The 26,330-nt window shown below is 39.5% G+C and overlaps 2 protein-coding genes across 2 annotated transcripts in view; both read left to right on the plus strand.

Moving 5' to 3' along the window:
- Positions 1-26,330, plus strand: part of LOC129445459 (interferon-induced protein 44-like) — a 55,364-nt gene that overhangs the window by 19,753 nt on the left and 9,281 nt on the right. The window lies entirely within an intron of this gene.
- The window catches only part of LOC129445461 (interferon-induced protein 44-like), an 85,604-nt gene continuing 69,847 nt past the window's right edge, over positions 10,574-26,330 (plus strand). The window contains exons 1-2 of the mRNA XM_073866230.1: positions 10,574-10,637; positions 22,746-22,779. Of these exons, the coding sequence (XP_073722331.1) occupies positions 10,595-10,637; positions 22,746-22,779 (77 nt within the window). The 5' untranslated portion in view covers positions 10,574-10,594. The remainder of the gene's footprint in view (positions 10,638-22,745; positions 22,780-26,330) is intronic.

Here is a 26,330-nt window from a genome sequence, read left to right on the forward strand (position 1 = left end):
CTGTCTATGGCAGCCTCTCAAAACCAGTTTCGTGAGGAGGGAAGTGAATTCTTATCAGAAATCCACTCTCAGTTCTCTCATGATGATTCTCAGAACACGGCACGGGGTTCAGCAGAAGGAGTAGAATCGGATCAGGATGTTGTAAGACAAGCCCTCCAGATTGCGTTGGCACGCTTAAGCCTTGACACTGCTCCTACAGTGGCAGCCCCCTCTAGCTCCTTTTTCAGAAAAACGGCAAAACCATATACTCTTAGCATTCCCCCATCCAAAGACTATATTGAGGAACTACATAGGTGTTGGGCTAATCCCAAATCACTTACTCATCATACCACAGCAAGCAGGGCCTTGGCAGCAATGCACGAACCAGAATCTTTTGGCCTGGGTCAGATGCCGAAAGTGGATCCATTTATCGCCTCTTTTATTATATCACCGGAAGAGGCTTGGAGACCTAATGCTCGCTGCCCGCGCCCAGTGCAGAATTACGGACGATCTTCTTAGTCAAGCGTACAATACTGCAGCACGGATGGGTCGCATTGGACATTCGCTCTTCCATCTTATGCTGGTGCAGTCCCAGTCACTCCAACCTATGGGTGGTGATCCTTCAAACCAAATCTTAAGCGATGCGTCATTACAAGCATTCGCATTCATGTCAAGAGAATTAGGTAGACTCATGTCAACACTCACTCAGGCTCGCCACCAAGTATGGCTAGCACAGTCTTCATTATCAGATGCTTGAATGAGAACACTTCGTGACCTCCCTGTGGTCCCAGGCCAACTGTTTGGACCTGCAGCACAGCAGACTCTGGAACAGAGTCTTCAGACAAATAAGACCAGACAGCAATTGGCAGACCTAAGAGGTACTCCACCATCACAAATTAGACAAGGCAATGGGGGTCGGTATCCTACTCGCTCTCAACCTTTACCTCGTTCAGGGGCTGCTCAGAGGACCCTGCAAGTAAGCCTACAATGGCCCTTTATGGGCCCACTTAGGGCTAGTCTAAGGGCCCCGCGCAGGTTTGCTCATTGGCAAAACGTTGGCCCTTTAGCGTTGGCCCTGCGCAGGCAGCCCTCACTTAGCCCCCAGGAAGCCCTCATACAGAAAAATCCCCAGAGTTAAATAAAAACTGCTGGATGTATATACTGTCCCATCTTACAGAGTGTTAAAAAGTAACAATGAAGCAGAATTAAAAGCTTTGTTATCCTCTTTCTCAACATCTCTGTCTGATATCTAAAATTGCATTTCACATCTTGTAGAGTCATTTTCTTAACTTATGTTAAGATGTTGGCTGTTTCATTTAAAGTCACCATAATTGTGATCAGTGGTTGTTTTAATTGGACTTTGACTCTTGACCGTTGGCTTGTTGGTGTTTTCTAACTGCTATATCTAAGTGTGTTTAAAACACATGTTATAGCAATGAAAAGGCAATTGTAGTTGAATATTGATGGTTGATACATAAACATTGTCACACATAATCTTTTAATGAACAGATTTATTAATATAGTTTCCCCCGTCATCAGAAGCATCATTCTCCGTTAATAATGAAATACTACAGCGTAAGGTCTAGAACTCTCACAGCAGTTTATTATTCCGAAGGACTCTGATAGTTTGCACACAAACATTAACCGCTGAACAATGTAGACGCACAGACATCAAGAACCAGAGCACAAACCCCAACAATGGTGACAAAGAATATGGTAAAAAAGGTCATTATTTATTCATGCCGCAGTGCATTCTGGGAGTTCTGGATGACATTTGTAATTTGTTGATACCCAGCATGCATTGCAGCATGAAGCTTTTCGTTTTATTGTCACCATCATTGCGATCCACACTCCGACTCCCGATATCTGTGCGTCCACATTGCAAAGCAGCCAATTTTAAGTGTCAGTGTTTCAAAATTCTTCAGAAAGACAAACTGCCAAGAGAGAGCTGGACCTCACACTATAGCATCACACCGTCAGAGAAAGATCCTTCTGTTAAGCGTGCAAACAATAAATTAATACACAAGTTTTTATATGATGATGTTCAGACTTTATTTACTGAACTAACCACCACCAAAGGATTGCATGCTGCCATAACAAACATGTTTTGGACACACAAAGTTCTAGCAATCAAAAGACTGAACAAGGCAAGAGTCAAGTTTAACTAAATCAAACACTGATCACAATAGTGGTGACTTTAAATGAAACAAAATCTCAACCTAAAGTAAGAAAATGACTCTACAAGTAAGATGTAAAATGCAATTTTAGATTTCAGACAGAGATGGTGAGAGAGAGGATGACAGCGGTTTTGATTCTGCTTCGTTGTTGCTTTTTAACACTCTGTAAGATTGGACAATATATACATCCAGCAATGTTCATTTAAAGGGGACATATTATGAGATTTTTTTTAAGATGTAAACTAAGTCTAAAATAGGTCTGAGCAAAAGTGTGCCGTTTTGGGTGTGTCATTTAAAATGCAAATGAGCGGATGAAGTGCAACCACTGATCACAATGATGGTGGTTTGTTGCAATTGAAACTCAATTGTGCTGTGAAATATTTTCTCTCTCTCTTTCTCTCCCTACTAAATGGTTGTGCTGTGGTTGGATAGTGCAGATAAAGGGGGCGGAATTACCTTATTCTGACATCACAATAAGGGCCAAATTACAATGACCTATTTTTCACATGCTTGCAGAAAATGGTTTACCAAAACTAAGTTATTGGGTTGATCTTTTTAACATTTTCTAGGTTGATAGAAGCACTGGGGACACAATTATAGCACTTAAACATGGAAAAAGTCAGATTTTCATAATATGTCCCCTTTAGCTCTGGGGATTTCTCTGTGTGAGGGCTTCCTGGGGGCTAAGTGAGGGCTGCCCATGCAGGGCCAGCGCTAAGGGGCCAACGTTTCGCCAGTGAGCAAACCTGTGCGGGGCCCTAAGGCTATGCCCATACAGGCCCATCGTAAGCTTACTTGCAGGGGAGCCAGGCTAGGCAACTAGATCAGCATGTGCAGTACCCCAGAGCACGTGGACAACAATTATTTTGGGCGCCAAGGGGCAGGGCATCAGTTCAGCGCCCCTCCAGAGATAATAAAGCCCAAGCTCGCAGAGCATGAAGTTCTGGGGCCGACCGTCTGACATTTTTCAAACCAGCAGCTCAAATACTGGCAAGTAAACACCTCAGATCCATGGGTGATAGCAACGCTATCTCATGGGTACAGGCTGAAATTCCGACGGCGGGCCCCTGCCTTCAATGGGGTCAAGATGACTCTCGTCAGAGACCCCAACAGCTTACTGGCATTGACAAAACAAGTTGCCGAACTCCTGGAAAAGAACGCCATAGAGCCAGTAGAATGGGCATCACGGCTAAATGGGTTTTATTCAGTGTAGTACATAATTCCAAAAAAAGATGGTGGCGTTCTGCCCATTCTTGATCTTCGAAGCCTCAAACAGTTCCTCAAGGTTCTACCATTCCACATGCTACGCACGACGGAGATCCTTCAAGCAGTCAGACCACTGCAGTGGTTCACCACAATAGATCTGAAGGATGCTTATTTTCATATCCCAATTGCACCACAGCACAGACCGTTTCTCTGCTTCGCATTGCAAGGTATAGTCTATCAATTTCGGGTCCTACCATTTGGGCTGTCCCTGTCTCCTCGGGTGTTCACCAGGTGCATGGCTGCAGCGCTGTCCCCAATACAAGCCAGGGGGGTGCAGGTGCTTCCTTATCTGGACGACTGGCTCCTCTGTGCTCCATCTCATAAGCTCTTTTCACACAGATTTGCCGGAAGATACACGGGACAGGCATCCTGGAATTTTACGGGACCGCTTGCTATTTTATTCATTCACACTGCCAAGTTTACACGGCACCTGATGGTCCCGGAAAGACACATGACCTGTTGAAAGTCCCGCCCTCTCTTCTACGCAGTGTCTGAAGTTTGCATATTATTTATTATTTCTCTCTCCAGAAACAACTCGCGTGCATTTTTGTTTATGATAAGACTACAAAGGAGCGCGTGAACGCACAGTTCTATTCTGGTGAATGATCTCAGCTTCAGAGTGGATATTTTGACGAGCTCCCTGATTTCTGCTTTTTCAGACATTTCTCATCGTGATTGTTTATATGCATTTTAAACCCGCATTTTGAGGAGCTGGACGATATATCTTGTTGGGATGACGTGCGGGTATTTTCGTTTATTATGGCTCAAATGAGCAAGTGGCGCTTTTATGCTGCTGAATGATCTCCGTTTCAACGAAGTAAGTAAAAATCTAACTTACCTGATATCTGCTTCAGTCCAGTTTGCTGACATTTCTCGTCGTGAATGTTGTAAATCCCTCATTTTAAAGAGTTGAACCAACTTCATGTTGCAATGACACGCGCGTCCTCACTACGGCACGTGCGTCATTGTTTATGCATCTCATTTATCATTTCCCGATAACTGCTTCAATCTAGTTTGCAACATTTCTCGTGGTGAATGTTTATATGCACGTTATCTCTCGTTGTAAGGAGCTGAACCATAACTTGCGTTGTGATGATGACGCGCGCGTCCTCACTTCGACACGCCCTTTATGGCATTCTTGCGGCTTCTTGTTCACACAGGGGGTTACCCGTGTATCTTACTAGGTCCTCTTTCTGGCAACGATCCCAGAAGATTAACGGAACGAGTTTTTGTTCACACAGATGCTTGTCTGGCAATTTTACGGGTATTTTCTGGGACCAGAGGTCTGTGTGAATGAGGTTAAAGGGAGGCAACAGAACACACCAATCTGCTGATTTCCCATGTCACTCAATTGGGTCTCAGGGTGAACTTGAGCAAGAGTCAGTTGGTCCCATGTCAGTCGGTGAAGTTCATAGGCATCTCTCTAGACTCGAGATCGATGAAAGCTTTCCCGTCACCTCAGAGGGTGGACAGCATCTTGGTCTTACTCCAGCGTTTCCGGAGACAAACCAAGCTTCCATTCAGAGTGGTACTCCGATTGATGGGCATGTTAGCAGCAACAGCGGCACTGATACCGCTGGGTCTTCTTTTGATGCGCCCTTATCAGAGATGGGTAAACAGTCTTCACCTGAACCCTACATGCCACAGGAACAGACTGGTCAAAGTTACAGATCGATGCCTCACTACATTGAAACCATGGAAAGACAGGTCATTCCTGAGGAAAGGGGTAGCTCTTGGGGTGATTTCTTCTCGCCGGGAGATAATTCAGACCGATGCTTCACTAGTTGGCTGGGGCGCAGTGTGGCAGCACAGGATGATCAGGGGGTCATGGAAACCCGATCAAGCTACAAAAGACATCAATACTCTGGAGCTCAAGGCAGTGCAATTGGCTCTGAAACACTTTGCGCCGGCCCTACTACACCAACATATCCTCATCAGAACGGACAATACATCAATGGTTTATCATATCAACCATCAAGGTGGCACCGGGTCCAGCCAGTCTCTGAGAGTAGCACAAGACCTCCTAACATGGGCCTTCCCTCGGTTCACAAGCATCAGGGCAATGCACATACCGGGAGTGTTGAATGTAGTGGCAGACTACTTATCTCGCCACAGACCTCTGTTATGCCGGCTTCTCAGTGGGGAGCCCTGGAGCCTACCCAGGAGACGGGACTTACTCCTTCAGTTACAGGGGAAGATTTGCCACCCAAACCCAGATCGGCTACAGCTCTGTGTCTGGCCGCTGAGGAGCCAAAACTACTGCTAAAGGCTTGTGGCGATAAGGTACAAAACACAATTCTGAATTCTAGAGCACCTTCCACCAGGAATATCTATGCTTGTAGATGGAAGCTTTTCAATGATTGGTGTACACCAAGAGGGTTGGTCCCAGAACACTGCCCAGTGCCAATGGTGTTATGTTTTCTGCAGTCCCTGCTGGACAATAACAGGGCTCCCTCTACCCTAAGGGTATATGTGGCCGCAATTTCTGCCCAGCATGTAAAAGTGAATGATCAGTCACTTGGGTCACATATTCTAATCACACGCTTTCTGAAAGGTGCTCAGCGATTGCGTCCTGCTTCAACCGTTAGGGTACCCGCATGGGACCTCAGTCTGGTTCTAAGGGCACTTACACAACACCCCTTTGAGCCAATGGACCAGTGTGACCTTAAGTGGCTTTCAATAAAGACTGGATTTCTTTTGGCAATAACGTCAGCCAAACGTGTTGGTGGGCTCCACGCTTTGTCAACCAATACGTCCTGCATGTGTTGGAATGCAGATGGAACAATGGTGACGTTGTGGCCTAATCCCTCATTCTTACCCAAAACATTCTCAACATCATTTAGGAATCAACCAATTGAGTTGGTAGCACTTAGGAATTCTGTGTCTGACACACAAGATGGCAATCCAACAGAACAACTATGCCCTGTGCGAGCCCTTCAGGGCTATCTGAATGCTAAAGAGAAACTGCGACAGTCTGACCAAGTCTTTCTCTGCTACGGCGGGCCAAGAAAAGAGCAGCCTCTGTCAAAACAGAGGTTGTCACACTGGGTGGTGGAGGTCATTGCCCAAGCATATAAGGCCAACAACCTGACTTGTCCAGCAGGCATAAAATTCCATTCGATGAGAAGTATCTCAACATCTTGGGCAGCATTAAAAGGTGTCCCCCTAATGGACATTTGTGCAGCGGCTAATTGGTCATCCACTGATACCTTTTCCAGATACTACAGGGTTAATGTGGCAGCCCCTGGCGCCATGGAAACGGCAGTCCTGTTGGGATCCTCAACTTCAGCTTAAGGTGAGGAGCTGCCTCCTCGTGACCTTGTTGCTATGAGCCATCCAGTGAGAAGCACTGCCTCTGGCGGTCAGTAAGAACGAAATAGAACGAAAGTTACGTATGTAACTACGGTTCTATGAGTTCTGGATGACCGCCAGAGCACCCTGTCACTCCGAGTCTTGCGTGAAGATTCTGTAGAGACAGTTTGCAGGATGTCACGGGGTTAAATAGAGGGAATCCCCATGACGTACCTGGTCATTTGATGACTTTGTTGTTATTAGACTCGACCTGCGCATGAGCAAAAGAGATAAAATTCAGTAAGAAGCACTGCCTCTGGCGGTTATCCAGAACTCATAGAACCGTGCTTACATACGTAACTCTCGTTTTCCTTACTCAAACATGTTCTGAGGGTAGAAAGAAAATGATTGGTTCTCAAAAACGACCAATCAAAATGCTTGTTACTGGTTTAATCCCTCAGCGGAGCCTTCAAGGCACCTTCTGCAGTGAAGCAGTTCGAGCTCACCGTTGGTCAGGTGAGTAGCGCAGATATGTTAAGATAGGAATGAGACTGTTTTTGAATTCAGCTTGAAATGTTTTGAGAATTTAAGTGACGTATTTATACGTTTTCACGTGTCCGTGGCACGAATTTCTTTTTTGTGCCGGTTTCACGTATTGGTTATTCAATTGTTTTTCCTATTTTCTTACCATTGTCGCTTGGGATTGGGGTTAGAACAACTTTCATTTACATAAAAATGACATCCTAACCCAACTCTAAGCAAAAACAGTTTAAGTTTCTGACAAATAAACTTATAAACCAATGCCATTCTAACCCAAACACAACTTTATCCTCACGCGAAAACAGTTTAAAAATCTGACAAAAAACACAAATCTAACCCCAATCCCAAGCGACAATGGTTTGAAAAAATAACCAATACGTGAAACTGGCACGAAAAAGAAAGTCGTGCCACGGACACGTGAAAACGCGTAAACACGTCACTTAAACGCTTGATACATTTCAAGCTGAATTGAAAAACAGTCACATTCCAATCTTACCATATTTGCGCTACTCACCTGACCAACGGTGAGCTCGAACTGCCAGAAGCTGGCGGAAGGCTCGATATCTACCACCCCAGCTAGAAATGGAAAGTTCTAGGAACGTTCCCTGGGGGTTCCCGGGTGTTCCCAGGGGCATTCTGCCAGCGTTGAAAGCGGCTGGTTTTTTTGAGTTCTAGGGGCGTTTCTGTTGTCTGAACGTTGGAGTAATGTTACATTTTACCATTTTTAAACGTTATGACAATATCATGTTTTAATGTTCACACAATGTTTAAAACAACAGCTGTTTATTATATTGACTTGTTTGGTTGTTATGTAGATGATGGGGAAACATTGCATTTTATTATTTTATAAAACATTATTTCTGAATGTTCAGTAAATATATTGCTGTAGAAAACTCAATTCACTTACTAGGTTTAGATGTTGATGTTTCATTTTAAGTCACCCTTATTGTGATTCGTGTTTGTTTTAGTTGGTCTCTTGACACTTGACTTTTTGCCTACTAGTTTTTTCCTGGTTGTGTTGGCTTTGTGGTGATGCACCACATTTGTTATGAAAAGTTATTAGTGTATTTCTGTGGTTGTTGGTGCATAGTGGTAGGGATCATCACCTAGTTCATTTGCTGGTCAGGAGTTTGTTTTCTGCCAGTATTGTATAATAGATCCAGCTCTTTCACAGCGGTTTGTCGTTGGGGAGTTTTGGAGGCTTTGGACGAAAAATGTCCGCTGATGGTTGGGATGCCCGGACATCGGGAATCAGACTGTGGGTCTCAACCATGGTGACAATTAAAATTGTTAAAAAAAATCCTTATTTATCCATGCTGCAGTGCATGCTGGGAGTCCTGAATGAGGTTTGTAATTTGTTAATACCCAGCATGCATTGCAGCATGAAGTTTTTCATATAATTGTCGCCATGGTTGAGATTCGTGGTCTGGTTCTTGATGTTTGTGCATCCCAGTTATACGGCAGATGTTTTTTGTCCGGGGTTTCTGGGGCTCCTTGGTGACGGGGTGCTGTGGAGGTGCTGGATCTCGTTTGCATTTTTGACAGAAAATACATCCTTGATTAGTAAATGAACTAGGCGATGATCTCCACCATCATGTACCAACAACCACAGAATAACACCATCAACTTGGCATGTTCACAACAAATGTGGTGCATTAACACAAAGACAACACAACCAGGAAAAAACTAGCAATCAAAAAGTCAAGTGTCAAGAGACCAACCAAAACAAACACCAATCACAACAAGGGCTACCCAAAATGAAACAAACATCAACATCCAAACCCAGCAAGCGAATTGAGTTTTCTACAGCAGTGTATTTACTGCATACAGAAATAATGTTTTATAAAATAATAAAATGCAATGTTTCTCTATCATTTACATAACAATTAAACAAGTCAATATAATAAACAGCTGTTGTTTTAAACATTGTTTGAACATTAAAACATGACATTGTCATAACGTTTAAAATGGTAAAATGTAACATTACTCTAACGTTCAGACAACAGAAACGTTCCTAGAACTTAAAAAAAACTAGCCGCTTTTAACGTTGGCAGAATGTTTTTGGGAACATTCGGGAACTTTCAGGGAACGTTCTTAGAACTTTTTATTTCTAGCTGGGACCAGTGCTGTGATTGGCTGAAACGCTTGGGGCACGGAGAGTGCCTTTCAGGGAGCGCTGCTTTGAAGGCTTTGTTGAGGGCTTAAGACACCGACGAGCCGGGAGCTCGCCTCCTGCTGAAAAACTGTGCTAATTAGCAAATCCAAGTGATTGGAACAAAATACTGGAGAGGACTTTTACTCATGGCACATGGATTTTACACCTCTGGTTGCGGATATGTGCCATCGCTGATCCAGCACCCATCCAGCACCGCCTGATCGTCAGTATCAGCTCGGATTCGTATTGCAGATCTGGACCAAATCAGTGTCAGACACAGCTAATGTCTTTCGGTTGTAATGGGAAAAGTGATCTGGGCCAGATCTGTAAAATGATATAAATACTGAACTGATGGCAGTTAGATGTTTAAGCTGAAACCTCTATCTGGCACGGATCTGGTTCACAATCAAAAAACGTCTCTAAGATAGAAACGGAGGCAAGGGGCTTAAAACGGATCCGGGCCAAATGTAATTGCTATCTGGGTTCATATGCACTTCACAACGTAATCTTGCTTCTACATACATTTTATTTGTATTGCTTTCATATTAGAGACACGTATCAATCACATAAAGTTGATTTGTTTGTTTAGATAAAGTAATCCAAATGGATGGAAATTGTATAATTGTCATTGAGTTGATGTAAAGTGCGCTATAAATAAAATGTATTATTATTATTATTATTATTATTATTATTATTATATGCAATCAAAACACATACTGTAAATCTTATTAATTAGGCTATTAAATCAAGCCCATCCAAACAGATATCTGCATTGCAGATAGTCTGCAGCTCAAACAGCACAAACATTGCATCATATAGAAAGTGAAAGTAACACAGCAGACTATATAAAGCTTTGCAGCGGCTTCATTTTGTCCAGTACGGACAGCTGAATGAGTCGACATCTTCAGTGTGTTAGAGACTGAGATCTGCATCAATAAATCCAGGTGAGAAATTTTATTAATATTTTTTCAACTCATCACTTTCCTGTCTGTCTGAATTAAAATAAATCTTATGGGTCTGAATAATTAAAAATGTACAAACAGATGTTGGGTGTGTCCCACAGAACAGGCACATGGGAATCTCAACAAATACATGGAAGGACTGCTATTTGTATTGTATTACATTATGTTATAATATATAATGTTATATTATATATTTATGATTTAGAAAAAGACAACAATAAACAATGGGGGGCCAAGCTCAATCAAAACCTGAATTGCCTGCCCCGGGTAAGAGGTTCTTTTCTTCAGACACATTGAAAACACCATCACTGCTACATATTAACTGCATTAAATAAAATACAATTTTTATATTTTATTTTATTGCATTCTGTTCTATTGAAAGTCTATGTTATGAACTGTACTGGGCAGAATATTGAAAATCAAGTTAAATTACAAATGTAATTTTAATTATGATTTATTATTATTAATTTAGAATAGAAGTTACTATTATTTAATTAGTATTTATTGTTTTCTTTTATTTCAGTCATACTTGGAGACACTACCTGTTTAGGGAGAGAAAAAATAGTTTGTTTTTTTGACATTATGTTCCTATTAAGAACTCACAGAAAAGTTCCCCTGTTATATGTGCTGTGAATGATGGGATCGGCCAGACAGAGTTTGAAAGATCATTCCTTTAGCAAGGAATAGGAAAGGTGAAATAATGTTGCTTATAAGGAAAATTATTCATGTAATCGTTTCAGGCCCACTATGCATTTGGGAAACACATTCTCTATTATCAAATATCCTATGAAGGCAGCACTTTAGAGCTTTCGGACGCAGCCATAGTATATATGCCTGAATACATATATAAAATCAAACAACACTATTTTATTTAGATCCCTGTAATTGCTGTAAATTGCCGGTTTACATGGATGGGGAGTCACAGAGTGATGTATTGCACCTGGGCGTGGCTTCTGACATCAAACTTGGATGTGGGCCAGCTTGGATTTCCACAATTGGTTGTAGTGAGCCCTACTTGCCTCTTGGTGCATTTAAAGATATAGCGGAAGATTTTCCTGAATTTTAGAAAATAACTGCCCTCTCCACTTAAAAAAAATGCAATTTCCCAACACCTGCTACAGAGACGCTGTAGTGTTTGGAGCTTAATATGTAAGGATTGTAAACGAAGAAAACATCACACGGTTCCAACATTACTCTTACTTTATTCTTCTTCTTCAGTATTCTTTTACAGAACATTTTACTCCTGCAGCCTCTAGCGGCCTGGTTCAGTATTGCAGTATATTAACATTAACACAGGACATAACATTCCCCTCTTACTTTAGAACGAAAACCTCATAATAAAGGAAATTTAAATCTTCAAACCATTAATGTACTTCTGGTATATATATTATTAAATGAATAAACATATGAACACTTTCAACAACAGTTTTCCAAGTACTTTCTCTATTATTAAGGAATGTTCCTTCACTCAGCCACATAGTCTTTTAACCATACCGGAGGCTGTCTGGCTCGTGTGCCCCTAACCGGCTCAGGCACAACATTTTCAGTTCCGGGGTTAACCTATTGCAGGTTGAGTGTTTTCTGGGACAAGAGACAAATGAGCTGCATTCCATTTCCTTCCATCACTCAAGACATAAGTGCTTGATCCTAGTTTCTTTTCCACTGACAAAGGAACAGTGAACTTCCTTCCAGCCTTTGGTACATGCCTTGGTTTTCTTACACGTACATGATCTCCACACTTGAAAGGCGGGGTTTTGGCTCCACGTTTCAGATCTGTATACTGTTTCATCTTTTGCTGAACTCGCCGCACACGGTCACGTATGCCCATTGCCATTTCCTGTCCTTGAGCTTTTGTGGTTGACAAAGTGTTTAACTTTGTATGCATCTTTCTCCCTCTTAACAACTCAAATGGTGACACCCCTGTGGTTGCGTGTGGGGTAGCTCTGTAATTTTGGAGGAAATCAGTGACTGCCTGTTTCCAGGGAAGCTGTTGCATGTCAGCTACTTGAACACAGTTCTTTAAAACACGATTCCATCTCTCCACAGCACCATTCGCTTGGGGCCAGTAAACATTGCAACGAATGTGTTTTATTCCTCTTTCAGCCAGGAAATCAGCAAATGCGGTAGAAATCATCTGAGGACCATTATCACTGACTAAGGGGAGTGGGTTACCTTCTCTTGCAAACACAGATGCTAGAAATTTTGTAAGCGTGTTGGTTGTAACATTTGAGGTAAATGCAACCTCAGGCCACTTACTATAGTAATCCACCATTGTAATAGCAAAACGACAATCATGTGTGGCTCTCTCAAACGGTCCTACAATGTCTATTGCAACTTTCTGAAATGGACCATCTGGAAAGTCCACTGGCTGCAAAGGAGCTGGGCACGTCCGGGCGGTTTTATCGCAGGACTTACAGGCGGAACAAGCAGCAATCATTGAATGTACCTCATAGTCCATACGAGGCCACCAGTACAATTCTCTTAGCCGTTGCTTAGTTCGTACCACTCCTTGGTGTCCCTCATGTGCTAAGTGAATGAGTTTGGAGCGCAAAGTAACTGGCACAACCAATCTCTGTCCTCTTATGATATACTTATCATCCACAGCTAGTTCATGTCTGATAGGAAAGTATGCCGTGATTGTTGGATCCATTTGTTTCTGTGTTTTAGGCCATCCTTGTATGATTTGGGCATGCAGCTTGGGCAATTCTGAACAAGATTTGCACTCATCAATAAGTTCCTTCATTGGAATAGCTCTTGAGACGTCCTTTGAAATCTCTGCAATAAGGCCCAGTTCCTCACCCTGGCCAGCATCGGAATAAGGTAGTGGTAATCTAGACAAACAATCAGCTACAAAGTTTGATTTACCTGGTCTGTACTCCAGATTGTAATTAAAACAAAGAAGTCTGGCTGACCAGCGAGCTATTCTCATTCCTGCTCTGTTCATCCCTCTTGTGGCCAGTAATGTGGTCAGTGCTTGGTGGTCCGTCCTCAGTGTAAACTTCCTGCCCCAAAGGTAAGTCCTCCAGCGTTCTACTGTCCAGACACACACTTATGCTTCTTTCTCAACTGTACTGTATTTTCTTTCAGCTGGTGTTAACGTGCGGGAAGCAAATGCTATTGGACTTTCTGTATGATCTGGGTGCAGTTGGGTGATAACACCTCCGATGCCATAATCTGAAGCATCGGTGGACACGAGTGTTGGTAAGGCAGGGTCAAATAAAGCTAAGGCCGGGCTGTGGGTTAACAGCTGTTTTAGCCGCCGAAAACTGTCCTCAGCTGCCTCAGTCCATGTAAATCCATTCAGGGGCTCAACTACCATTGCATAGTTCGGAATGAATTTGCTAAACCAAGACGTAAGACCCAGAAAGGACCGTAATGAGGGTAGGTCTGTTGGTGCCGGGGCATTTGCAATAGCATCCACTGAGTCAGGGTTAGGATGTAGTCCATCTTTGGAAATGTCATGGCCTAGATATCGAATTCTGCTCTGGCCAAATTTGCTTTTCTCCATGTTGAGTTTCAGACCAATGTTTGTAAGTCATGCGAGCACTGCCTGTAGATTAACGTCGTGGGTGGCTTTATCTCGGCCGTACACGATGAGATCGTCTAAGTAATTCTGTACGCCTGGTAGACCCTCAAGAACTGTTTTCATCATTTTTTGAAAGGCAGAGGGCACCGAAGCCAATCCGAAGGGAACCTTAGTGAATCTAAATAATCCATCGTGTGTGATGAATGCAGTCAAATTTTGACTCTCCTCACAGTAGCCCCTCTGAGCTCCGTGAAAAGATCCTCCATATGAGGTAATGGGTAGCAGTCAGTAATTACAGCCCGATTAGGTTCTCTCAAATCCACACACACACGAATTTCCCCAGATTTCTTTCTAGTTACGATTGGTGACACCCACGGCGAAGCATGGATCTTTTCAATTATTCCATCTCTCAGTAAGCGATTTATTTCCTTAGAAACTTCCTCCCGTACACTCAGCGGTAATCTGCGTAGTTTGTGTAGAAAAGTCTCTGGCCCTCCGTACCGAGACAATGTAATAAAACTGCACGAACTCTGGCATCAGGCCATGCATCACCCTGTGCTCCGATAACAAGCAAGTAGTTCTGGAAGATTTTCTTCCATGTAGAAAACGGAACAGTGGGTTCTCCGACCGTTGGAAGAAAAAATGCAGGCATGGGTACAGATGCAGACATCGTCGCCAATTTTTGTAGTGTTTGGAGCTTAATATGTAAGGATTGTAAACGAAGAAAACATCACACGGTTCCAACATAACTCTTACTTTATTCTTCTTCTTCAGTATTCTTTTACAGAACATTTTACTCCTGCAGCCTCTAGCGGCCTGGTTCAGTATTGCAGTATATTAACATTAACACAGGACATAACAGACGCCTATTAAACGTGTGCATAACAGAGCATGCATGCACTGTAAAAAAAATCTGTCGTTTTTACGGTGAAATACTGGCAGCTGTGGTTGCCAGAACAATTCTGTAAAAATTACAACTTAAAACCGTAAAAACAACAACACCACAGTTGTGTGCATTGCAGCGAACTTTTGTGGATTTTGCAGGTCTTGCCTGTATACAGAATTTCTTTGATTTATTAACTGTTTAGAAACTCTTATTTTTTAATGGTAAAATGCAGATGTGATTGCCAGAAAACCGCCTTAAAAATACATAAACATGTAAACAACTTTTTGTATTTCATTAATTAATATAATTTTATTCATATTTTAATGTATGCAGAAAACCACTATAATCCAGGTGATGGAATAGACAGCTGCACAAAAAAACATAGTTTGTTGTGAAATTATTACAAATTGTTTTCTAATTATTTGCCAATAACTTATAAAGAGACAGTGGACATACCCAAAGATTGTATCATACAAACAAATACAAAACAACATCAGGGTAAGTTTTTAAATCGCTCAGTGTCTACATGAGTCCATTTTAATGACATGATGAATGAACATTAAAGGGGACATATTATGAAAATCTGACTTTTTCCATGTTTAAGTGCTATAATTGTGTCCCCAGTGCTTCTATCAACCTAGAAAATGTTAAAAAGATCAACCCAATAACTTAGTTTTGGTAAACCATTTTCTGCAAGCATGTGAAAAATAGGTCATTGTAATTTGGCCCTTATTGTGATGTCAGAATAAGGTAATTCCGCCCCCTTTATCTGCACTATCCAACCACAGCACAACCATTTAGTAGGGAGAGAAAGAGAGAGAGAAAATATTTCACAGCACAATTGAGTTTCAATTGCAACAAACCACCATCATTGTGATCAGTGGTTGCACTTCATCCGCTCATTTGCATTTTAAATGACACACCCAAAACGGCACACTTTTGCTCAGACCTATTTTAGACTTAGTTTACATCTTAAAAAAAATCTCATAATATGTCCCCTTTAATGATAGAGAGCAGTCAAAACACAAGTACAACTGAACTACTGACAAAATCTTAGATGAACATTAACTGTATAAATATAACATATAAACACATTCAATTGCTCAAGATCTGACCAGAGGAGAATTAAACACAAACATCATTAACATCTATACTTATTACAAACCAGTTTGACTTTATTTGGTTTGTTTGAAGTCACCATTATGGTGATCATTGTTTCCTTAAATGGGGCACTTGGCTCGTAGGTCTTTGGGTTAAGCTTTCTCTGACTGTTAGAGTAATGTGTCAATACACATAAGCTATGGTCTAAGAAGCTGAAATAAGTAAAATCAAGTGATGTTGGTAGATTTTTAATGATGGTCTAGTCATCTTAAAGTTTACCAAGCAAGTGTTCTAAAAAAAAAACTCTAAATGTGAACATTAAGTTTTTTCTCTCACCCATACAAATGTTTTCTTGTGGGACGATGTTACAGAGTGGCAATAACATTTAGACAATTAGACTTAAAAACAGTAAAAATATTGTCAGGCGATTCTGTGACCAAACAAAATCAGTCTAGACATCATGAATCAGCATACAAATCACAACAACGGTGACCCAAAACATGAAAGCTGCATGCCGCAATGCATTCTGGGTATTTTAGTACAAACTTATCTGGCATGCATTGCACTTAATCTGAATTAGTTTTTTGATGGTCACCACTATTGAGATTTGTAGGTTGAATCTTGATATGAATATGAAGTGTCCCAAAACCATTACTTTACAAAACTCTTTCTAGCCCAACAGCTATATTTGCAGAAGACCACAAACACCAGACATTAAACCAATTTCTCTCTTACCATAACTACCAGTTGCTCACAAATTTCATGTGGATAAATTAAACAGCAAAGAAATGTTGGAGACTTGTTTTTACAACCCCTTTCATCATCAATAAGTGCTTTGTTTAACCCACTGACACAATTGACAAAAAGAAAGGGAAATAAGTAACCATTGAGGCTCAAGACCCCAACCAAAACAACCACTGATCACCATAATGGTGACTTCAAACACAACATTTTTGATAAATCATCATCTAACCCTCTGTTAATTCTCAATAAGAGATTATGTAAATGTATGACAGAAATAAGTCAAACTGGTTTGTAATAAGTGTAGATGCCAATGGTGCCCGTGTTCAATTCTCCCATGGTGAGATCTTGTCTCATTTTGTCAGTAGTTCAATTGCACCCGCGCCTCGACCGCTCTCCACCTCATCACCAATGTTCATTCATCATGTCATTATTTAAGTGTCACTTCTTAACTCTGCAAAATTTACTCCTGTAGACACTGAGCGATTCAACAACCCACCCTGATGTTGTTCTGCACTTGTTTGCACGATACAATCCCCGTGCATGTCCGCTGTCTCCCCCCAAGTTGTTTGCAAACAATTAGAAAACAACTTTGTTTCTTTTTGCAGCTGTCTGCATCGCCTGGATTGTAGTGGTTTTCTGCATATATTAAAATATGAATAAAATTATTTTAATTAGTTGGGTACGGGAAGTTGTTTACATGTTCATGTGTTTTTGGGGCGGTTTTCTGGAAATCACATCCGCACCCCACTATCAAAAAACAAGAGTTTCCAAACAGCCAACAAATCAAAACAATTCTGTATACAGGTAAGATCTGCAAAATTCACAAAAGTTCGCTGCAATGCACACAAATGTGGTGGTGCTATTTTCACGGTTCCAAGCTGCATCCTCCACAGAATTGTTCTGGCAACCACAGCCGCCAGTCCCTCACCGCAAAAACGCCAGATTTCTTTTTACAGTGTGTGCACGCTCTGTTTACTAGTTGCGGTCTGCATGGCTCATACATTGAGATGTTTACCGTGTCTGCGCGGTTCGTGACTTGTGTCAGTGCTAGCATCACTAATCATAGCTTACATCAACTTTTACTAGCAGTGATTTTAAATAGATTTCTCCAAACACAAGCAAAACTTTACCTGTTGAGTAGAAACTTCATGACTGAGGCATCAGTGGGAAGCCCAACTTGTGCTTTTAGCACACGCCAGCATGTAAAAAGAATTCTCCCAAACCCTTACGAAAAAGAAGTAAACTTCAAGTTCATTTTATTAAGTATACTTAAGTAATGTTGGAGTATAGTTTTAAGTATACTTTATGTAGTAAGTGTACTAACATTTATGTTCTAGTAGTAAACTTGTAAGTGTACTGCTTGAATACCGCTTGGGACTAAATTGGCCCACTTTTAGTATATAAAAGTATACTTCTAAGTGTACTATAAGTGTAAGAGTAGTCAACTTTAAATGTACAACTAGTGCACAATTAGTTCTTCATTTGTACTGCAAGTGAACTCATGAGTATACTAGTAGTTTTCTAGACTTATACTTCAAGTGTACATGCAAATGTTTGTTAGATTACTCTTAGTAAACTAGTAGGTTACTCATTTTGTGCTGCAGGTATACTTCCAAATGTTCTTTTAATATACTTTTAATTAACTAGTAGTTTACTAGTCATATACTGAAAGTGTACATGCAAGTGTTCTGTTAGTGTACTCTTAGTAAACTAGTAGGTTACTTATTGTATACTGCTTGTGTAACAAAGCACTTTGACACTGAGGATCCATCTGCAGGTTTTTATTAAACACTCATATTCCAACAGGCAAGGTCAAACAACAGCAATGTCAGGCAGGCAAACCGCTCAGCAATGACAGCCAGTACAAATCAAGACTTTGCGCTAACTGAATGTTTCCAGAGAGTTTATATAGGCTGTCCAATGAGCTTCAGGTGGCAGAGTAATCAGTCCAGGTATGCGGGATTATGGGAAATGGAGTCCAGAACGAAAGTAAATATTCAGGGGATTCAGCCATATATATAGATACATATACAACCTCAAATCAGAAAAAGTTGGGACACTGTAGAAATTGTGAGTAAAAAAGGAATGGAATAATTTACAAATCTCATAAACTTATATTTTATTCACAATAGAATATAGATAACATATCAAATGTTGAAAGTGAGTATATAATATATAAATAATATATTTATAATTTTTTTATTTATTATTTTTGTTTGATTAGCTCACTGATAGCATACGAAAGATTTAGCTTCAAATTGAAAGTACAATTAAAAGGTATATGTCAAGTATAAAAATTAATACACAGGAACATTGTATTGTACTTTAAGTGCAATATATTTATATTTATAGTATGATGTTAAGTTCACTTAAAGTAAAGTTGAGTAGTAAACTACTAGTTAACTAAAAGTATAGTAAAAGAATACTTGCAAGTATACCTGCAGCACAAAATTAATAACCTACTAGTTTACTAACACTAAAGATTCTCCATAAAGATAATATACATTTGTACACTACATATACTTTCAAAATTTACTTCAAATATACTGTTTCTAAATGATGCTAAATAATGTATTTTATAAATATGCTGTCAGTGCATTATAATGATAACTTTAACAGATAAAGTATACCTAAAATAAACTTTAAAGGGGACATATTATGAAAATCTGACTTTTTCCATGTTTAAGTGCTATAATTGTGTCCCCAGTGCTTCTATCAACCTAGAAAATGTTAAAAAGATCAACCCAATAACTTTGTTTTGGTGGACCATTTTCTGCAGGCATGTGAAAAAGTGGGTCGTTGTAATTTGGCCCTTATTGTGATGTCAGAATAAGGTAGTACCGCCCCCTTTGTCTGCGCTATCCGGCCGCAGCGCGGCCGTTTGGTGTGGAGAGAAAGAGAGAGATAAAATATTTCACAGCACAGTTGGGTTTCGGTTGCAGCGGGCCGCCATCGTTGTGGTCAGTGGTTGCACTTCATCCGCTCATTTGCATTTTGAATGGCACACCCAAAATGGCACACTTTTGCTCAGACCTATTTTAGACTTAGTTTACATCTTTAAAAAAATCTCATAATATGTCCCCTTTAAAATAAGTTCAAATTAGTATACTTTAAAAATTGCACAGAACTTTAACTCCAAGTATATATTTTTTTAAAGTATACTTTTAGAAAATATACTAAATTATAATTATTTTGAAGTAAATTAAAAGTTTAATTGTAAGCAAATACTTTCGATATATTCAAAGATGGTTTCTTTCTAAGTATATTTGTAATGTACTATTGCAAAGTTAAATATACTTGAAATACAATAAAGTATATTTATTTTTCACCAGGGCTATTCATATGGCTTTTTGCAGCTTTCTTGATGTAGCTTTTGTTGTTGCATTTTTACTTAATACTTTTAAGTATATGTCAGTAAACAAGTATAGGCCAAATATACTTAGACATTTCGGTCAGTATAGGTCAAGTATACTTTAGTACAATTTAAGTATATTTCTAAGAAGTACCTAAAGTACATTTTAGAGACGTACATAAAAAGTCAACTGAAAGTATACTTTCTTATTTTAAGTTTAAAAAAAGTATACTTATAGCACACTTTAATAAACTTCTTTTTCGTAAGGGAAAGCACTCTAGTCTTGTTTCTTTCTTCAGAGGCCTTTCTATTCTTGTCATGCAATTCATAGGCACTTTTTCTCTTGCGCCCCTCAGACATTTTGAAAAAAAAACACGGTGAGAACGGCACGCTTTAATGAATTGCTGAAACTGTAGCTTGGATGTGGCATGTAAAAGAAAAACTTGTTAATATTAAAAGGATTTATTGGGTTATAGTTGTTACAATAACAAAAAATCCTCAAAATGAAGAAAAAGAGTCAGGTGTTTATAAATCTAGTTTTTTAAGAAATTGGGGAATTCTTTCAACGCGTGGTGACAATCATGGTGACATAATTCATGTTGCAGTGAATTCTGGGACACACTCCAATATAAACTAGGGCTGTCAAAAGATTAATCGCGATTAATCGCATCCAAAATAAAAGTTTGTGTTTACATAACATATGTATGTGTAGTGTGTATAATTATTATTTATATATAAAAACACACACAGTCATGTATATATTTAAGAAAAAATGGTTATACTTATATATAAAATATTTATATTTCTATATAATATAAATTATTTAAATGTATATACAGTATATAAATGCAAATATTCATTAAATAAATACATGAATGTGTGTGTATTTATATATACATAATATTTACACACAGTACACACACATGTGTTATGTAAACACAAACTTTTATTTTGGATGTGACAGCCCTAATATAAACTCATGACTCCCATCATGCATTGCAACATGGATAATGTCACCATGATTGTGATTCATTTGCCGATTCTTGATATCTTGCTGTGTGTTGTAAGACAAATTCCCCAATATAAAAAAATGAAAGTTATAAACACCTGATTTTTTTCATTCTGATGATTTTTATTTGTTCTAATAGACAAACTGAAAACAAATAAAAAATACAAAATTAACAAAGGATGTTTTGCTTACATAAGCTATTATAGCCTTTTGTTTTTAACTTTTTTTGCAACAATTGATGCGTTTTTACAAATAATTTTTTTTTATATAAGGCAGTGGCTGGAAGTCAGTTGTAGTTCTTGTGTTTTTTCAAAAGGTGAAATCAATTAAATCAATTAACAGCGTGATTGACCCGGTCTGAGTCGGTCTCGGCTTGGACTCGACTACAACCCTAGATTGACAACTAAGATGACCAATAGTCTTGATAATCCACCCGAAAAAAGAAAATCTTCCGCTATACCTTTAAAGATTTGCAATAGCATCCAGCTGCAGCTCCGCAGACTCACCTCCATCTAGACACCAGTGGCTGGACACCAGTGGATAGACAGCCTACGTCATTTCCGTTTCGCCGCTAATTTCCGTTTTCACTGCTGGATGAACAGCAATTTTATTTCATATATTCACCTCTTGATAGACAGCATTTTTTTTTATATTTTCACAGATAGACATTCTTTGCAGGCTTAATTGCACACGTCTTTTCCGTATTGTCATTTTACTTTAATGACTTCAAATATATAATATAAAATCTGTGTGCAAATTGAAATATGATCACATCACTATATATTATATTCAATATAAATATTATAACATCAATAATTCATGCAAACTGCATTCACAAGAACCACCTTGAAAATATATATTGTTCAGATCATTTCAATTTTTTTGTGACTTAAATTCAGCCTAGATCAATGGACTATAACGTTTTGTCATTACAACAGACTTGTACATGTTAACTGACCACAGTTTTTTTTGTAAATGTAACTACTTCTGTTTTTAAAATATACGTAGATTCACACGATCAGACAATTTACCAAACAATCCAGATCAAATGAACACTTCGTGGTTTTGCAATATTTATTGGAAATTACACACATCTTAGTAAAATTAGACAAATCTAACCATCAGAATGAAGATGCAACAGTCAGGCCCGTAAGGCTGTGGGGGAAGTGCCGATTTAAGAGAAAATAAAACATGAACAGTTCCAAATAAACGATTGCACACTGTGCACACCACCTTCCTTCCCCCTAAAACTGGCTAGCTAGTTTGTGCATTTGAATTCTGACATGACCGATAAATCATCGTCAGTTTATTATTTCTTCTTACCGCTGACATCTGCATGCGCGCGTCAAATTTGAAAAGTGAATGACGATACGGAAATGACGTCAGCTGTCCATCCACTGGTGTCCAGCCACTGGTGTCTAGCAAGAAGTGAGTCTGCGGGGCTGCAGCTGGATGCCTCTCAGATGACCAACAAGATGGCTGAACATGCAAATAGAAGCAACAATTAACGTATTGAGAAGCACCTACCTCACTGATTATCTTCTATGTCTGATTAGGTTCATAATTGTAGTTATGTTCATTTTTACTTTAAATAATTGCAGTTATTGTGTTATCAACTAAATACTTCAACCCCAATTGCTTAACACAAATCGACCCTTGGTAATAGTTAGTTAGTTAACCAAGTTAACCATTCTAGTTACCCATTCTCACTTTTTCTTGTTGAAAACTGTTTAAATCATCTGTAATTTCTTCTCTAGAATTAGAAAAACCATGGAGAACATTTGATTGGAGGTAAGTTTGCAATAGGCATATATTAAAGTAAGCTTTTCTAAAGCCTATATCTACCATCAAAATGTAGATAGGAGTTTTCCATGCGTTTACACCAGCCGCGGTAGAGGCGGCAAAAACGCACTATTCGCATGTAATTGGACGCTTGAACACGCAGAAATTTGCGTCATGGGAGGGGCTTCTGCGACTCCACTGGGCTCAACCCAGTAACTTTGTTTGGGTAAGCCTTTACTGCAAGCATGCAAAAAATTAGGTTGTTCAGATTTCGCATGTTTTGTGAGGTAGGTAGCAAGGCAAATAATACCCCCCCCCCCCCTTTATCTGTGCTATCCAACCACAGCACTGCCATTTAGTGCAGACAGTGGCGTGTTAACCATTTTGGTGGCCCTTAGCAAAGTCCAAGAACCGGGGCCCCCCATGCCCCAGCATTGCCCAAGGTTTTTCATTTGAATTGCACAACAATAATATTCAGTAATTAAAGCAACACCAAAGAGTTTTTTTACCTTAAAATAACGTTTCCAAAAAAGTTTCAGTGGTTCATCCACACAAAACAGGGTGAATGGCACTTTCACATTCGCTTTGCAGCCCTCTATCGGCCAAAACCGCACTAAAGAAGTTTCCAACCGCCGGGTCGCGGTCCTGTAGTTCGAGTGAAAACTACAAAAACTTGCTTTACGGCAGACCTACAATCCAATCAGAGCCAGCTATGCTGCAGTATTTACGACAGTGGTAATGAACAATTACGCTTCTAACCTGTAGGGGGAGCAAAGAGCCAGAGTTCTTTAGTGTTGCTTTAAGTGAGATACATATAAACCTGGTTTATTTTGTTTTACACTGCTTAAAATAACACTAAATTGTTAGTTTGGTATGACAAAAATTCTTGGTTTAAAAAATGTTTCACGTCCCTCTCAGATATATATTTTGCTTGCAAATGTATTATGAGATGTATTTAAAACAATGTAATTTAAACTGCAACTTCAGTGTCTGACATCTTACTAAAAAAAACTAAATGAGGAAAAAGAGGAAGCATTAGATTATGATTCATACTGATCTAACAAACTGAACTAACAAACACCAGCAAACAACATTGTAAGTTGGTTATTGCTTGAATTTATGGATGGGAATCACATAAAACTCGTTCATATTGCAAAAACAAACTTACTGTGAGATACAACAAACATATAGACTAGAAATACACTAGAGATGATAGTTTAATGACAATGATGAGATACAGAATATGATTTGTCTATTTTCGACTTGATTTAAACCCCTGCGTGGTGTCTTTATTATGTTTATACCTGTACAAGTGTGGAACAAACAACCCAGTCTCACCCCATGTCGTCAACACTTGACGACACTTGACCATTCATCAATATGTGACGCGGAGGGTATACCTTTCGCGTCATTTTTTGACGAACTGGGGACTTCAATACTATTACGTCCGTTGCATTCTCTTCTCCTATTTTCTTACCATTTTCGCGTCGGTTTAGGGTTAGATTTACATAATGACATCCCTACCCAAACCTAACTCTAACCCCAACGCCAGGTGACAACTGTTTCTAACCCCAACGCCAGGTGACAACTGTTTAATTTCGCGTACACTGTTTAATTTTGCGTAATCTAACCCTAAACCAACGCGAAAATGGTAAGAAAATAGGAAAGAGAATGCAACGGACGTAATAGTATTGAAGTCCCCAGTTAGTCAAAAAATGACGCGAAAGGTATACCCTCCGCGTCACATATTGACGAATGGTCAAGTGTCGTCAAATATTGACGACATGGGGTGAGACTGTGTTACAACAAAAGATGCGTGTCATCAAACCAAACCACCAATCACAGGTGTGAAGCCCAAAGTCTTTAAAGGGGTCATAGCATGAAAATGTTAGCATTGCCACTTTGTAGGTTTGAGCAAAAATGTGTTGTTTTGGGTGTGTTTTTTTAAATGCAAATGAGCGGATGAAGTGCAAACACTGATCACAATGATGGTGGTTTGTTGTAATTCAAACTCAATTGTGCTGTCAAGTCCTTCTTTTCTCTCTCTTTCTCGCTGCACTAAAGGGCAGTGCAGTGGTTGGATAGTGCAGATTAAGGGGGCGGTATTATTCTAATAAGATGTCCTTATGACATCATAATGAAAGCCAAATTTCAATGACCTATTTTTGCTCACACCTACAAAGTGGCAATGCTAACATTTTTATGCAATGGCCCCTTTAATTATCTCTTGGGAATGTTGAGCTAAAACCTCACTTACGCACTCTGGGGACACCAAAGATTTATTTTACATCTTAAAAAAATTTCATAATATGATCCGTTTAAGAGATAACCCTGGGTATTCATAATTTGACGTTTCACACTGTGCATTCCTTAACCCCGGGTCAGGAGTGTCCAACCCAGCTCCAACACACCTGTCTGTAATTATCAAGCAACCTTGAACCCTTGATTAGCTACTTTAGCTGTGTTTAATTAAGGTCATAACATTCTAACCCTGCTTTGTTTCACACGGCATGCGTTTGGCACCACAATGCGGTGCTAAACCTGCTTTCAAGCAGGGTTTCATAACCCTGGGTTAATTTCAGGGATAATCCGCTTCTAAATGACAAGTGTGAAACGATCCTTAACCCAGGGTTAAAAGCAGGGTTTACAACCAAGATAACCCAGAGTTAAGCGCAGTGTCAAAAGCCCTTCTGTGACTCCCCACCCCTGGAAACCACCAATTTACAGCAGTTACAGGGATCTAAATAAAACAGTGTTGTTTGATTTTATATATGTATTTATGCATATACTATGGCTGCATCCAAAAGCTCTAAAATGCCTTTAATAGAATATTTGATAATAGAGAATGTGTTACTCAAAAGCATCGTGGGTCTGAAACTATTGTACGAATAATTTTCCTTATAGGCAACATTACTCCACCTTTTCCGTTCCTTGTTGAGGGAATGATCTTCCAAACTCTGTCCAGCATCCCATCATTCATAACATTTAAAAAACATATAAAAGCTGTTCTTTTCTGTGAATACTTAATAGGAACATAATGCCTATAAAAACCTAATCTTTTTCTCTCCCTAAACAAGTAGTGTCTCCAAGTATGACAGTGGTAAGAAAATAGGAAAAACAATTGAGCAACCAATATGTGAAATTGGCACAAATAAGAAAGTAGTGCCGCAGACACATGAAAACGCGAAAACACGTCACTTAGGCTATGTTTACAGTAATGCGTTAACCTTTTAAAACGCATTACTTTTGCCACGTTTACGGATTTCATTTACACTACGCCACCGTTTTCGACCCTCATAAACGGAGTCGTTCGTAAACGCTGAAGATCCTGTTTTAGTTTGAGAACTCAGACGTTGTTTTTGTTTTAATTTAGTTAGCTTATTACGAAAAAGATAAACTGTAATTTTAAACTCCATATAGGGCCTTGTAAAGGCCAATATGAAGGGAGAATTGTAATGGTTCAAACATTATTTTCGAGTTTAATTTGTTTTGTTTGTTACTTTAAAATGAATTTCATTTCATATAATTTGTCTCTTAATTTTAATCGATGTTTTGTTGAT

This window comes from Misgurnus anguillicaudatus, chromosome 3 (assembly GCF_027580225.2).
Source record: "Misgurnus anguillicaudatus chromosome 3, ASM2758022v2, whole genome shotgun sequence".
In the NCBI taxonomy this organism is placed as follows: domain Eukaryota; kingdom Metazoa; phylum Chordata; class Actinopteri; order Cypriniformes; family Cobitidae; genus Misgurnus; species Misgurnus anguillicaudatus.